The sequence below is a fragment of the Branchiostoma lanceolatum genome, chromosome 13, assembly GCF_035083965.1.
Source record: "Branchiostoma lanceolatum isolate klBraLanc5 chromosome 13, klBraLanc5.hap2, whole genome shotgun sequence".
Lineage (NCBI taxonomy): Eukaryota > Metazoa > Chordata > Leptocardii > Amphioxiformes > Branchiostomatidae > Branchiostoma > Branchiostoma lanceolatum.
The window spans coordinates 7,501-21,730 of record NC_089734.1 but is presented as its reverse complement, the minus strand read 5'-3'; the positions used below and the strand labels follow the sequence as shown (position 1 = coordinate 21,730).

Sequence of the window (14,230 nt, the reverse complement as noted above, 5' to 3'; positions counted from 1 at the left end):
CTCACCTTGCCCATCAGCAGCTGGAGAGAGCTGTCCTAGCCTAGAACCCAGCCCTGTTAGGCTCACCTTGCCCATCAGCAGCTGGAGAGAGCTGTCCTAGCCTAGAACCCAGTCCCGTTAGGCTCACCTTGCCCATCAGCAGCTGGAGAGAGCTGTCCTAGCCTAGAACCCAGTCCCGTTAGGCTCACCATACCCATCAGCACCTGGAGAGAGCTGTCCTAGCCTAGAACCCAGCCCTGTTATCTCACCTTGCCCATCAGCAGCTGGAGAGAGCTGTCCTAGCCTAGAACCCAGCCCTGTTATCTCACCTTGCCCATCAGCAGCTGGAGAGAGCTGTCCTAGCCTAGAACCCAGCCCTGTTAGGCTCACCTTGCCCATCAGCAGCTGGAGAGAGCTGTCCTAGCCTAGAACCCAGTCCCGTTAGGCTCACCTTGCCCATCAGCAGCTGGAGAGAGCTGTCCTAGCCTAGAACCCAGCCCTGTTACCTCACCTTGCCCATCAGCAGCTGGAGAGAGCTGTCCTAGCCTAGAACCCAGTCCCGTTAGGCTCACCTTGCCCATCAGCAGCTGGAGAGAGCTGTCCTAGCCTAGAACCCAGCCCTGTTAGGCTCACCTTGCCCATCAGCAGCTGGAGAGAGCTGTCCTAGCCTAGAACCCAGCCCTGTTATCTCACCTTGCCCATCAGCAGCTGGAGAGAGCTGTCCTAGCCTAGAACCCAGCCCTGTTATCTCACCTTGCCCATCAGCAGCTGGAGAGAGATGTCCTAGCCTAGAACCCAGCCCTGTTATCTCACCTTGCCCATCAGCAGCTGGAGAGAGCTGTCCTAGCCTAGAACCCAGCCCTGTTATCTCACCTTGCCCATCAGCAGCTGGAGAGAGATGTCCTAGCCTAGAACCCAGCCCTGTTATCTCACCTTGCCCATCAGCAGCTGGAGAGAGCTGTCCTGTGTCGGAGCCCGTGCTGAGCCTCTCCCCCGCGGCTCCTGGTGTCCCGCTGCGCTCTATCAGCACGGCACGCCCCGGCGTGTCTGTCTCTTCGCGCCCGGTTGTGTCTGTCTCTTCGTGCCCGGTAATGTCTGTCTCGTTGCTTCCTGCAATGTCAGTCTCTTCGCACCCGGTGTTGGTCTCGCTGCGCCCAGCGTTGTTAGCACTGTTGCGTCCCGCCGTGTCGGTCTCACCACGTCCAGCCGAGTCCGCTCCGTCCTCCTCGTGCAGCGAGGCCTGCCGGCTGGTGCTGGGTGTTGATTGGCTGCTGACGTTCTCGGCGGCCGTGACCCTGCCGCGGCGCTGTTGGATGGGCGTGTCCGGCCGGGTTGCGATCAGGTAACTCTCGGAGCGCACAGACGAGTGGATTCTCGGCCGGAACGTTTTCGCTCCCATGGCGGTGGGGTCCGTCCCCACGATGACATCGTCGGGACCTGTAGTAGCAGGAGTAGAATGGTTTATTTCTCTAAAACAACAGTTGCGGTCCTAGGGCTGAATTATCAGGCTTGTGTACATCTACAAATTTTAAAACACATCGCAGAAAATGTTGCATTATCACTAACTATTTTGTGCCATACCCTAGTGAAACTCCTGCTCACTGCCAGTGATACTTATATAAGTTTTCATGCTGCTTTAAGGCCGCATTGATGCTGACTGGCACAGTGATTTTACACCAATTATGGCTGTCTAAGCTTCCCTCCCCAAAATGTTAACCTAGCAAAGCCTTGAACAAAATTTGGAGCAGTGCCACATTGATGTCCTTTCCTGTCACGGCAATTATCTTGACTAAGTGGTCATGCTCAATCTTTAGGAAGTCATCTCCAATTGCTGTGGACTGTGCTGCATTGATGCCATTTCCTGTCACGGTAATCAGTTCTGGTCCACCTTTAGATTGAGTAAGAAGTCATCTGTGTGCTACTGCTAGGACTGGAGACTGAGGGCAGGGGGTTAATTTTGTGTGAATGGCTTTTGTCAGGGGAAGATCAGTCTTTTGATCCAGGATTTTGGTTAGTGCGTTTGATATCTTATCCAAATTGCATTCATTTTTATCCATACCTAACGACCCGTCCGCCAGCAGGTTGACCCCAGAGTCGCTGTCCTCGCTGTCCTGCGACCCCTGACCTCTGCTCGTGTCCTCCACAACAATCAAGTTTGCCTCGCCGTCAGGGGTGGGTCGGAGGTCAGAGGTCAGCTCTCCCCCATCCTCGCTATCCACGTGATCCAGCGAGCTGCCGAATGTGCCGATGCTGTCCACCATGCTGTCCTGGCGGAACCCTGCACTATCCTGTGTGCTGTCCACCATGCTGTCCTGGTGGAAGCCGTCACTCAGCACAGCCTGCCTGAGCACGTCGCTGTCCTGACCCGACCCCTCCGGGTGGAACACGTCCTGTGACTCAGCGCGTTCCACGGAGGCCCTCGCGGCGTTCTGTCGGATGAGCGAGCGGCGGCGCTCCTGCAGACTGATCATCGAGGCGGAGTCCGCGCTGTGCCGCGATGACGTGTCTGTGCTGGAGGTCGAGTCGCTGTCCGTGGACGTGTTCCGCCGCGCCGTCCCGCTGCTCACGCTGTCGCTGCGCACCGAGCTCAGCTGGCGCCTCCGCTGCGCCGTCTGCGTTACCGTGGTGACGTAGTTGTCGATCTCTGCGATGAGTTCCATGGTGTCCACCCGAGCATGCGAGCCCCGCCTCTCCACACACGGGCTGAGGTCCGGATCATCGGGCAGACTCAGGCTGGGCTGCAGGCTGGGGGCGGGGACGGACTCAGCAGCAGGGACAGCACCATCAGCATCAGCATGGACAGCACAATCAGCAGGGGCAGCACCATCAGCATCAGCAGGGACAACACAATCAGCAGGGACAGCACCATCAGCATCAGCAGGGACAGCACAATCAGCAGGGACAGCACCATCAGCATCAGCAGGGACAGCACAATCAGCAGGGACAGCACAATCAGCATCAGCAGGGACAGCACAATCAGCAGGGACAGCACCATCAGCATCAGCAGGGACAGCACCATCAGCATCAGCAGGGACAGCACCGTCAGGTACAGTAGTAACAGCAGGGACATCTGCATTAGCAGATTCAGCAGGATCAGCATCTGAAGGTACATCAGCACCAGCAAATACATCAGCATCTGCAGTAAAATCATAATCTGCAGTTGCATCAGCAGGAACTTCAGTCTTAGCAGTAGCATCTGCATCAGCTGTAACATAAGCAACATCAGCGTCTGCAGTAGTATCGGCATCAACAGTAACGTCACCATCAGCACCATCTGCTGTCTCCCTGTCCTCAGCACAAGGGACGACACCCGAGACATGTGGGTCTACAGTTGGGAAGTGTGGGTCTACATCAGTCATTCCTGGGTCTACAATGGGGTGCTGTAGGTCTAAATCTGACAGCTGTGGGTCCATTTCAGGGGACGGAGCTTCTGTGTTTGAGAGATTTGGGTCTACATCAGGGAGCTGTGGGTCTATTTGATGGAGAAAGTCTCGTTGACAAGGGACTTGTGCATCCAGAGTCTCCAGTAAAACTGCTGCCGTGGGCGAGTCCAGGGTCGGGGAGGTGTTTGTGGAAATGTCTCTGGTTTCAGGAGGCTGCAGAGGCGGTTCCGTAACACCACAGACAGCCGAGGAGTCCGTAACACATGGCTGACTGGGGCTCTCATCACCAAGGCTCTCCACCAATAGCTGACTTGGGCTCTCATCACCAAAGCTCTCCACCAATGGCTGACTGGGGCTCTCCACCAATGGCTGACTGGGGCTCTCCACCAATGGCTGACTGGGGCTCTCCACCAATGGCTGACTGGGGCTCTCCACCAATGGCTGACTGGGGCTCTCCACCAATGGCTGACTGGGGCTCTGCACCAATGGCTGACTGGGGCTCTCGACGGCATCGTGAAACACGTCGTTGTCATCGATGTATGCGAGCTGGTCCATGTCCAGGAGAAACTCGGGGTCGTTTCTGGTCGAGGCGCGGTCCAGCAGACTGCTGATGCTGGCGCTGCCTCGGGGGAGGGCCGAAGGGTCATCCGGGGTCAGCTGGTCCAGAATGTCCCCTAAACTGACCTCCCGCAGGCCTCGAGCTGTGCTGGGGGTCACCGGGGGGCAGAGTTCATGTGCAGACATGTGCACCGGGAAGAGGGAAACCCCCTCCTGCTCTGCCATTGGTGCAGTCAGGCTGGGCAGGGCGTCCGAGCTCTCCGTCCGTCCGTGAGCGATTATCGTCCTGTTCTCGTCCTGATTTGTCACGTCGGACAGGAAATCCGTCCCATTCATGAAGTCTTCGACCCCATACATGACATCACCGTCATGCTGCTGGGAAAAGTCTCTGGTTTCCATGACAACCTCAATAAGTGCCTCGTCCGTCCCGCCGACGGGTGCCTCCTCCTCTGGGCTGCTGCTGTAGGTCGTCCTGTTGTCGGGGGCAACCACGCCGTCCTCGCTGTCTGCTGATTGGCCGTTGGAGACGCTGGGGATGTGGAAGTGGCGGAGATGTCGTCGGGAGGGGGAGCACTCCAATGGGGTGATGGGCGTGGTCGGCATCTCTTCTGTAAACAAACAAACAAACAAACAAACAAACAAACATTACTCCATGGGTGATGGCCGTGGTCGGCATGTTTGTAAACAAACATTACAGTGTCAGATGTCAGGCATGTATTTCGTACATAGATAACAAGCAAGCAGGAGAACAACTGAGAAACCATTGTCATCCAACAAAAATACAACAGTAAAGATATTATCTGACACAAACCAGAGTTCTGAGATGGTACCTACATGTACTAATGATAACAGTAAGACAAGAAACAGATGTTTTGAGATGGTCCCTACTAATGATAACAGTAAGAGAACAAACGGACGATCTGAGACAGTCCCTACCTTCCCCTTCCTCACTCCTGTGGTGGAAGACAACACGAAATATGATCTGTCCGGTCACATGGTCGGATGGTGAACGCCTCTGCAGATTGTATGCCAAAACTTCGTCCCTGCAAAGGGCAAAGGTTAAAGACATTAGAGCTGATGGGAACAAGGGGAAGATGGACTTTGCTACTGTTGTTTTACTTTGCACACTGCAGGTGTTCAACACTTTCAGTGTTTATCCTGACACATTTATAATGCTGCTTCATTCTCACAAAAAGGTTTGACAAAGAACAGCTGAGATATCAATATTGCTGCCCTGTGAAGGCTAACTGATCAGCTGACTGACCCGATGGCGTTTCTCTCGATGAGTCTCTGCACGGGAATCGTCAGCTTGCCCAGGAAACGGTTTATCGTCGGGCGGCTCTTGGCGAACTTGTCTTTCAGCTCCAACTCCAACACATCCGTGGGGAGTGCATCAAAGGTGAACTGCTGAACAAAAAAAGAACACTGATAGTCAAACACAACACATCTGTGGGGAGGGCATCAAAGGTGAACTGCTGAACAAGGAAAGAACACTGAAGGTCAAACATCTGTGGGGAGGGCATCAAAGTTCAGGGTGAACTGTGCTGGACATTAGAAGAACGTTGAAGGTCAAACATGACATATAAGTGGGGGTGGGGGGGGGGCATAAAGGTGAACTGCTGAACAAGGGAAGAACATTGAAGGTGAAACACAACATATAAGTGGTGGGGGGTCATCAAAGCTAAGAGTGAACTGTGCTGGACAAGAGATGAGCGCTGAAGGTCAAACATGACATTTAAGTGGGGGGGAGGGCATAAAGGTGAACTTCTGAAGAAGGGAACCACATTGAAGGTCAACCACAACATATTAAGTGGTGTGTGTGTGGGGCAGCTAAGAGTGAACTGTGCTGGACAAGAGAAGAATGCTGAAGGTCAAACATGACAATAAGTTGTGGGGGGGGGGACATCAAAGGTGAACTGCTGAACAAGGGAAGAATATTGAAGGTCAAACACAACACATCCGTGGGGAGTGTATCAAAGATGAGATGCTTGAGAAAGAAAACAGCAACAATCAAAAACAACAGTCCAGGCAAATAAAAGGGAAGAGTTCAGAAACAAGGGGAATATCCCAAATATCAGTCAAAACAAAGGGAGATCACTAAATGTAGAACACAAGAAGGGGGGGGGGGGCATCATAGCAAGGGAAGAGCATGAAAGCTAGAATCGCATCCGAATCACTTCCCTTCTCTCATCTGACATCATCCCTGAGTTAGATACAACATCGCAGATATGATAGAGGTCAAACACATCAACAAAAGATGGATAGTCAAGGTCATACAACAAGAGGTTTGCTACTGAAGGTCAAATGTAGGGTAGTGTGTTACCTCGCTGTGCCAGGACGGGCTGATGGTGTTCTCCGACACGCTTGTGCGTGTGCTCTGTCCATGGTGCGTCAGCTGGGGGAAACTGGCGCGCTTTCCCGGCTGGATCGACATCTTCACGTACGGGTCAGGGTTAAAGAACATGCCCTTCTTCAGGTACCTCGCATGGACGTCTGAAGTAAACATAGCTAGTTCACTACACACAATCTCCATTCTTCAGTTAATTGTATGAATGTTTGAACAAAATAAGCCACGTTAGTTATACCATAACAACACTCATAATCTCCCTTCTTCAGGTACCTCACATGCATGTCTTCTATAGCACACACTGTAGGCTCTAATTAGTAACTGTAATTCTTGATTTGTTAACTGTAACTTAATTCTAGCCGATTTAACGGTCACTAGTCAACAGCTAAAATTTCATCATCGCTAATATTTGATCACTAATATTTGAGACCGTAATGTTTGTTTGCACCGTTAAAATCAAGTGCCGTGACCTACTCCATTTTCCCCCCACTGCTATATTTTCCTGCGGCCATATTAAAAATTTAAAGTGATTTACAGTACCTGATATAGTGTATGCTATTTTATTACAGTAACTATAGTACAGTTACCTGATACAGTGTGTGCTATAGTGTATAGTGTGTGCTATAGTAGCATATGCTGTAGTGTATAGTGTGTGCTATATTAGCATATGCTATAGTGTATAGTGTGTGTTATATTAGCATATGCTATAGTTTACTGTGTGCTTTAGTGCATGCTATGGTGTGAGCTCTATAGCACACTATAGTCTCTAGTTACCTGATTAGTGTGTGCTATAGTGTATAGTGTGCGCTACAGTGTGAGCTTTACTATAGTGTGAGCTCTATAGCACACAACGGTCTCTAGTTACCTGATATGGTAAACCTGACCAGCCTGCAGTGGTCCTCCCCATCCTCACCGACAGAACCCTGCAGGATGACAGAAAACGCCTTGTGACAGGCAGGGACATGTTACAGGCAGGGACATGTTACAGGCGGGGACATTTTACAGGCTGGGACATGTTACAGGCGGGGACATGTTACAGGCAGGGACATGTTACAGGCAGGAACATGTTACAGACAGGGACATGTTACAGGCAGGGACATGTTACAGGCGGGGACATGTTACAGGCAGGGACATGTTACAGGCAGGAACATGTTACAGGCGGGGACATGTTACAGGCAGGGACATGTTACAGGCTGGGACATGTTACAGGCAGGGACATGTTACAGGCAGGGACACCTGAAGTTTAGATCATGGAAAACTCACATTGGCAGCGTAGTCTGACCTCTCAAGTGTCAATCTAATGAGTTTCGCCGATTTTCCACCGGCGCAAAGTGGTTAAATTCTATCAAAACATGGCAAGATGACCTTTGACCTCCCTACACAGGAACTGAAAACATCCAAACTACACCTATTTCAAAGTGTACCGGACACTCCAGACATGGCTAAAACCCTATTTTTCTAACTAAATAAAAAAGCCACAACCCTTACCTGTCAATTCCAGCTCAAAAACGCCAACATTTCCAACAAAGAGGCCTCCTACAGCTACTTTTAACAAGCATATACAAGGCTATTTCTATGGCATTATTTTGGACCCTTTGCGCATGAATGTAATCGTGACCTTTGGCCTGTTACAGGCTGGGACAGCAGATGGGGCTTAGCTGAATCTATCCAACTTTCCAAGTCTTACAGTTCTGCACTCTGATGGGGCAGGCAGGATGCATGGGTTGGGCATGCACCCATACACTACCAAAAATAATTTGGTAGTGTATGGGTCTCCTGTGTATAAGAAGCAACAAGAAAAATAAGAAAACAACTTTTTGGTAGTGTACTTGGGAAGTAACCTACCCTTACCTGGTGAGTGTGGGTTATGCCTGGGTTATGCACCTAGCCATGCCAGGGGAGTGTGGGTATAAACCTACCCATGCCTGGGAGTGTGGGATATAAACCTACCCGTGCCTGCATGGGGAGTGTGGTTTATGCTTGGGTTATAAACCTACCCGTGCTTGTGGGTTCTTGACGCTAATGGAGGGCGTGATGGCCCTCAGCGCTCCGGTGGCTCCATGGTAGTACTTAAAACAGATCCTGGTCAAAGCTGAAACATAGAACAACCAGACAATCTGGGAAAGGCATGGACAGTACTCTGAATCAAACTGAACAGCAACTGCCAACACAAAAGATTTAGACTAAACCTAACTTGGATTCTGGATGACTTCTATCGATACATCAATGAACTCTCAAGTGATGAATACTCGACACTCAATGGACAAGTCATTGACAGAGTAGATGCTTCTGCAGTTCTTATTTGTTTGTTTATGTTTACTCACACTCGTTGAAGTGAGGCTCGGGGTCCACTATCTAAGGTTGTTTGTTTGTGTTTACTCACACTCGTTGAAGTGAGGCTCGGGGTCCACTATCTAAGGTTGTTTGTTTGTGTTTACTCACACTCGTTGAAGTGAGGCTCGGGGTCCAGGACCCAGATGATCTGCCCCTTGTGCGTCCCGTTCACACCCCGGTTCTTGTAATCCCAGAATCCACTGGGGGAGTTCTCACCTGCAAAAGTACAAATTCAGACACAGATTTGACTGTAACTTACAGGCTGGTACTACTGTTGGATACTGGTACTACTGGTACTACTGTTCTATACTGGCACTACTGGTACTACTGTTCTATACTGGTCCTACTATTCTATACTGGTCCTACTGTTCTATACTGGTCCTACTGTTCTATACTGGTACTACTGTTCTATACTGGTACTACTGTTCTATACTGGTACTACTGTTCTATACTGGCACTACTGTTCTATACTGGCACTACTGTTCTATACTGGTACTTCTGTTCTATACTGGTACTACTGTTCTATACTGGTACTACTGTTCTATACTGGCACTACTGTTATATACTGGTACTACTGTTCTATACTGGTACTACTGTTCTATACTGGTACTACTGTTCTATACTGGTACTACTGTTCTATACTGGTACTACTGTTCTATACTGGTACTACTGTTCTATACTGGTACTACTGTTCTATACTGGTACTACTGTTCTATACTGGTACTACTGTTCTATACTGGTACTACTGTTCTATACTGGTACTACTGTTCTATACTGGTACTACTGTTCTATACTTACTGAGGGGAAAGAGCCCGATCCAGTCGTTGGCCCCCACCTCCTCCTTGATGTCCCAGGTGACCACCAGGCTGCTGTCCGTGCCGAAGGTGTACTGGTACCGATTTACGGACAGACTCGACCGGTTGAGGAAGTCTGGGTGCGCCAGGTTAGTGTCGGAGTTCGCACGGTCGTGCAGATTCAGCCGCGGGACCCGGCGCACCAGGCGGTTACGCAACACGCCCCGCGGCGGCAGGATCAGGTCAGAGGTCATGCTGAATCGCTGGCCGCGGTCGCGCTGCTGCTGAATGAGTTCGAGTTGCGTACGGGCGGCCATGTTGAAACGGACCACATGTCAAGGCGGGGGGAATTCTGCGCAATCCTGGAGTGTCCCGACATAGCAAGAATGCTCCGCATGGTTACCGGTCCGCAAACATGCTGACTTCCCAGGCCTCAATACTGGCTGAGGAGAACTGGCTTCAGCAAAATATCTTCTTCAATCTTCAAATTTTCAGTTCCTGGTCCTCAGCGTGGGTTTTACCTGCAGGTCTCAGCATGGGTTGCCAGCTGCAGTTCCTCTAGTCCTCAGCATGGGTTTTACCTGCAGGTCTCAGCGTGGGTTGCCAGCTGCAGTTTCTGGTCCTCAGCGTGGGTTTTAGTTCCTGGTTCTCAGGCTGGGTTTTCAGCTGTAGTTCCTCTTCAAGTCTACTTTTCCTGAAGTTGCTTCATTTAAGCTCTATGAACTGTTGGATAAGAAAATTTGGTGTAAATCTTTAAATCAGCAAGAAATCACATCTATTTGTTCATATATGCCCTTACACACTCACACACGTCATATGTGTCCTTACACACTCTCACATGTCATATGTGCCCTTACACACTCACACATTGTCATATGTGCCCTTACACACTCACACATTGTCATATGTGCCCTTATAAGTTATAAACACATGTCATATGTGCCCTTACACACTCACACACGTCATATGTGCCCTTACACACTCACACACGTCATATATGCCCTTACACACACACATGTCATATGTACCCTTGTCCGGTTGCGCTGCTGTACTGTCGACAATTTGGATTCGGATGTTGGGATTGCTGTTACAAGTTTTTTCGAGGATATCAACTTTTCTCTATTTCTGGCGCATTTCTTGGGTGGGTATGACATAAATGAAATACAACACGGTGTATATCGTATCACCCTCAGTCCCCGCCCTCCCACAGTTCGTATGCCCACAGCCGTACCCATGGGCCAGGCTGGTACCTCGGGTGCTACGCAATACACGGTATTGTAATCCATATGTGCTATCCATACATGTATGACTTGATATTTGCTACATTAACCAGATATCTGCGTATCCTGAGCCATTGTGACTAGTGTTCATCACACTACAATATCTATCCACAGTATCTCACTCATATCTTCGAATTCAGCTTTACATACATTATGGCAAGTCAGCAGTCATAAAATATGTATTTGTCATAAAAATCATGTTACATACAATTTTTCAACAGCGGATTTTGGACATGAAATAGAATATAAAAACTGTTTGATTCTGACATGTTGATCTGTAAAGCATGACGTATTTTGACGTTATCTCTGATCTATAGAGGATTATTTCCCGATGGCAGAGCTCCCCGGGCGGAGTATCGGGGCTGGCTGCGGGGCCCCGGACCTGTCCCCTCGGCAGCAGGCGCGCCCCGGCCCGAGGCTGTGTCCCGTCCGTCCCCCCGGACCGGTTCCCGGGCCGGCTGCGCGGACACACCAGCACGACTTCCCGTCATTTGTATGCAGGTGGTTGGGCGCAGCGGCGGGGATCGGGCGGCTCTCGGGCCCCTCCAGCCGCGTACCCCGCCCGGGCGATATCCCCGGCCCGACCGTGCATCTGTCTGCCGGACCAGCAGCAGTCGGAGGCGTCATAACCGCGTCAGCACCAGAACTCACCGTTATTACTGCCAGCAGACGGGAAATCTGGTCAGAAATCAGCTCGCTCCGCCATCTTGGATGTTTATGAATCAGCGGTGGTGCATCATGGGACAGGGGATTCCCGGAAGACGGAGGGCCCCGGAAGTGAAGGCCACGCCCATCAGCGTGTCTTCCGCTGGGCTTGTGACGTCATTTTCCGCTAATTTGTTGTTCATGATGATATCAAAAAAGAAATAGAGTTCCACGACCTCATATCTTCGCCGAATGGTTTTAACCGTTATGATTGATGTATTATGAGTGTTTCTCATTGATTATAAATCATAGGAGTTGATGAGAAGTTGTCCAAAGCATGAGCTTAACAAAGAAGGTTATATATGCTAACGTTAATCATCAGTTATGCAAATGAGGTCCTTATTAGCATGATTTTATTCAACGATGTTCACATTCACATAACGTCCAAATGCCACAAGTATGAAATTGCAGTCATTTTTTTAAAACCAGTATGGAATTATAGTAGTTTCACATCAATAGACCGATCCTGTCGAACACCATATCGAACGAATAGAAGACCCATAGAACCCCCTGTTCTATTCAGAGCACCTCCGTCAAAAACAGTGTTGGCGGTGCAGAAATGGCACGTGTAAAGAAGGGTACGTACATCTGGGACAGGTTTTCCACTGTATTGGTTGAATGCATGCTCAGAACAAAAACGAATTTAAAAAGAAAATAGATCGGGCACTCAAGGAGAGGAATCTTGTACCACATGCTGACTACTACAAAGTCCGCTAGCGCAGAGTTTCGTCTCTTCAGTTACTGGTGTGTGAAACTGGCTAACTTGAAAATGAACAGGGAAGTGAAAGGATGCATTTTAATTCTTAGTTACTAAATACCATGCAGCTGTTATACATGCAGTCAATACAGTGGGAACCCTGTCACAGATATATGAACCCTGTTTTACACGTGCATCGACTGCTTGTCAGAAACTGGGCGCTGATGCCCACCGACAAGGGAAAACTATGCGGCGCATACCGCTTTAACATTGACCGAAAACATTACGCTCTCACCTCAACTACATATACCCCCTCCTTAGACAACTCTACCTGGTGGATACAGGCTTCAGCAAAGAAGACATAGCATTCTTATTTGGCCCGCGTTGAAAGGGTTTCAGTGTCACAAAAGCTAAACCGAAGTCAGTGGCATTATTTTCAACTTAGCCGCGGCGGCCATGTTTGGTCCGTCAAACCCTGTTTTTGACGGAGGTGTTCGAAATCGAACAGGGGGCGTGGCTTTGGGATCGGTCTATTATGCAAAATAGGTCTTCAATTGCATATTTTCTATCTATCAACATACCTCTCTTCATCAGTTACAAACGTCACCTATTTGAATAGTCATATCATGGAGCGCAGCGGGGGTTTGAAATTGTCTCATTCATTATGCAAATTAGAATCTGATTTACGTTATCATCGTCTAATCATACAAAGCATCACTTAAGCTATATACATACCCAACATCATGATGATTCGTCTACCCCATCTTGAGTTATAGTATTGTCTCATTAATTATGCGAACGAGATCTTTATTTGCATAGTTGATATCTATTTATAGTTCTCTTTTCCTCAGTTACACATGTCACATGTTTGAGAGTTCTATCGTGAAAAGCGACGGATGTATAAACTTTCCTCATTGATTATGCAAATTTGATACAGATTTGCATGATAAGTATCGAATCATGTAAATCATCACTGAAGCTATGTACATACCAAAAATAATGACCATCCACCAAGCCCTTCTTGAGTTATTCCTTTTCAAAGTCTGAAGCAAAACCTGCTCCTGTAGTTCCAAAATAGAGTTTATCAAAGAGATGATAGAGTTTATTATCTGGTTGGAGAGGTAGAGAATAGTTTACTATTCAGCAGACAGTATTTCTCCACGACCCCCGGAGTCTGTTACGTAGCGGAAAGAAAATAGTGCGCCCCAAACCTTGAACCGTGTGTAAAAACGTTGATGTGAATGCCAGGGAGGCACGAACTTCACTGTATGGCAGTTTAATAAGTGGGCTTTTAGATCGTAGGAATGAGATTGTGAAGTTTTCCAATTCGGCGTATAAATGCGCGTGACCTTTACAGCTGCCTGCCGAGTTGAGTCGGCTGCAGTTCCGTATGACCCCGCATGACCCCATATCAAAGTGGCCGTCAAATTGTTAAAAAGCATAACTTTTGGGGGGGTTTTCAGTTATTTTGCAGATCGTACCCTCGACTTCAACATATTCGTTTGTCGTGATTTTGTAGGGTACCCTACTATGATTTTATCCACGTCGATGTGGGTCACGTCGATGTGTGGCTAAGAGCCGGCTATAGCTAAGAGCCGGCTAAGAGCCGGCTAAGAGCCGGCTATAGCTAAGAGCTCGCTGAGAGCCGGCAATAGCTAAGAGCCGGCTAGGGTCATGGGGTCGAGGGGTCAGGGGGTTAGGGGGTTAGGGGGTTAGGGGGTTAGGGTTAGGGGTTAGGGGTTAGGGGTTGGGAGTTGGGTCTTGGGTGTTTGGGGTTTGGGGTTTGGGGTTTGGGGGTTAGGGTTAGGGATAGGGTTAGGGGAAAATTGACGATTTAAGATTGAGTTGAGTTGATTTACGGATTGATACATGACCGAATCACATCCGTTCAAGGCCACTTGTTACAAAGCGCTGGTGCGGCCCCACTTGGAATATAGTGCCACCGTCTGGGACCCGTACACCACCAAAGGGATACAGGCGGTGGAGGCCGTCCAGCGCAGGGCCGCCCGAGTGACTCTGAATGACTACCGGCAGACTAGCAGCGTGACACAAATGCTCAATGACCTGCAGTGGACCCTTCTCTCTGAAAGGAGGAGGAACGCCCGTCTCACCTTTTTCTATAAGCTAGTTAATAACCACATCAATATTAATAC

At 49.3% G+C, this 14,230-nt stretch overlaps 1 protein-coding gene across 40 annotated transcripts in view; it reads right to left on the bottom strand.

Moving 5' to 3' along the window:
• The window catches only part of LOC136447387 (E3 ubiquitin-protein ligase HECW2-like), a 31,109-nt gene extending 21,035 nt beyond the window's left edge, over window positions 1–10,074 (bottom strand). For 38 of the 40 annotated variants that reach the window (XM_066446240.1, XM_066446239.1, XM_066446242.1 and 35 more), the window contains exons 1-9: window positions 9,400–10,074; window positions 8,710–8,817; window positions 8,265–8,359; window positions 7,133–7,211; window positions 6,244–6,413; window positions 5,185–5,327; window positions 4,857–4,963; window positions 2,039–4,528; window positions 913–1,416 (exon numbers count right to left, since the gene is read on the bottom strand). In XM_066446240.1, the coding sequence (XP_066302337.1) occupies window positions 913–1,416; window positions 2,039–4,528; window positions 4,857–4,963; window positions 5,185–5,327; window positions 6,244–6,413; window positions 7,133–7,211; window positions 8,265–8,359; window positions 8,710–8,817; window positions 9,400–9,712 (4,009 nt within the window). In that variant the 5' untranslated portion in view covers window positions 9,713–10,074. The remainder of the gene's footprint in view (window positions 1–912; window positions 1,417–2,038; window positions 4,529–4,856; window positions 4,964–5,184; window positions 5,328–6,243; window positions 6,414–7,132; window positions 7,212–8,264; window positions 8,360–8,709; window positions 8,818–9,399) is intronic. The other 2 variants (XM_066446277.1, XM_066446278.1) reach the window with 2 other exon arrangements.
• Between the last annotated feature and the right edge of the window lie 4,156 nt (window positions 10,075–14,230).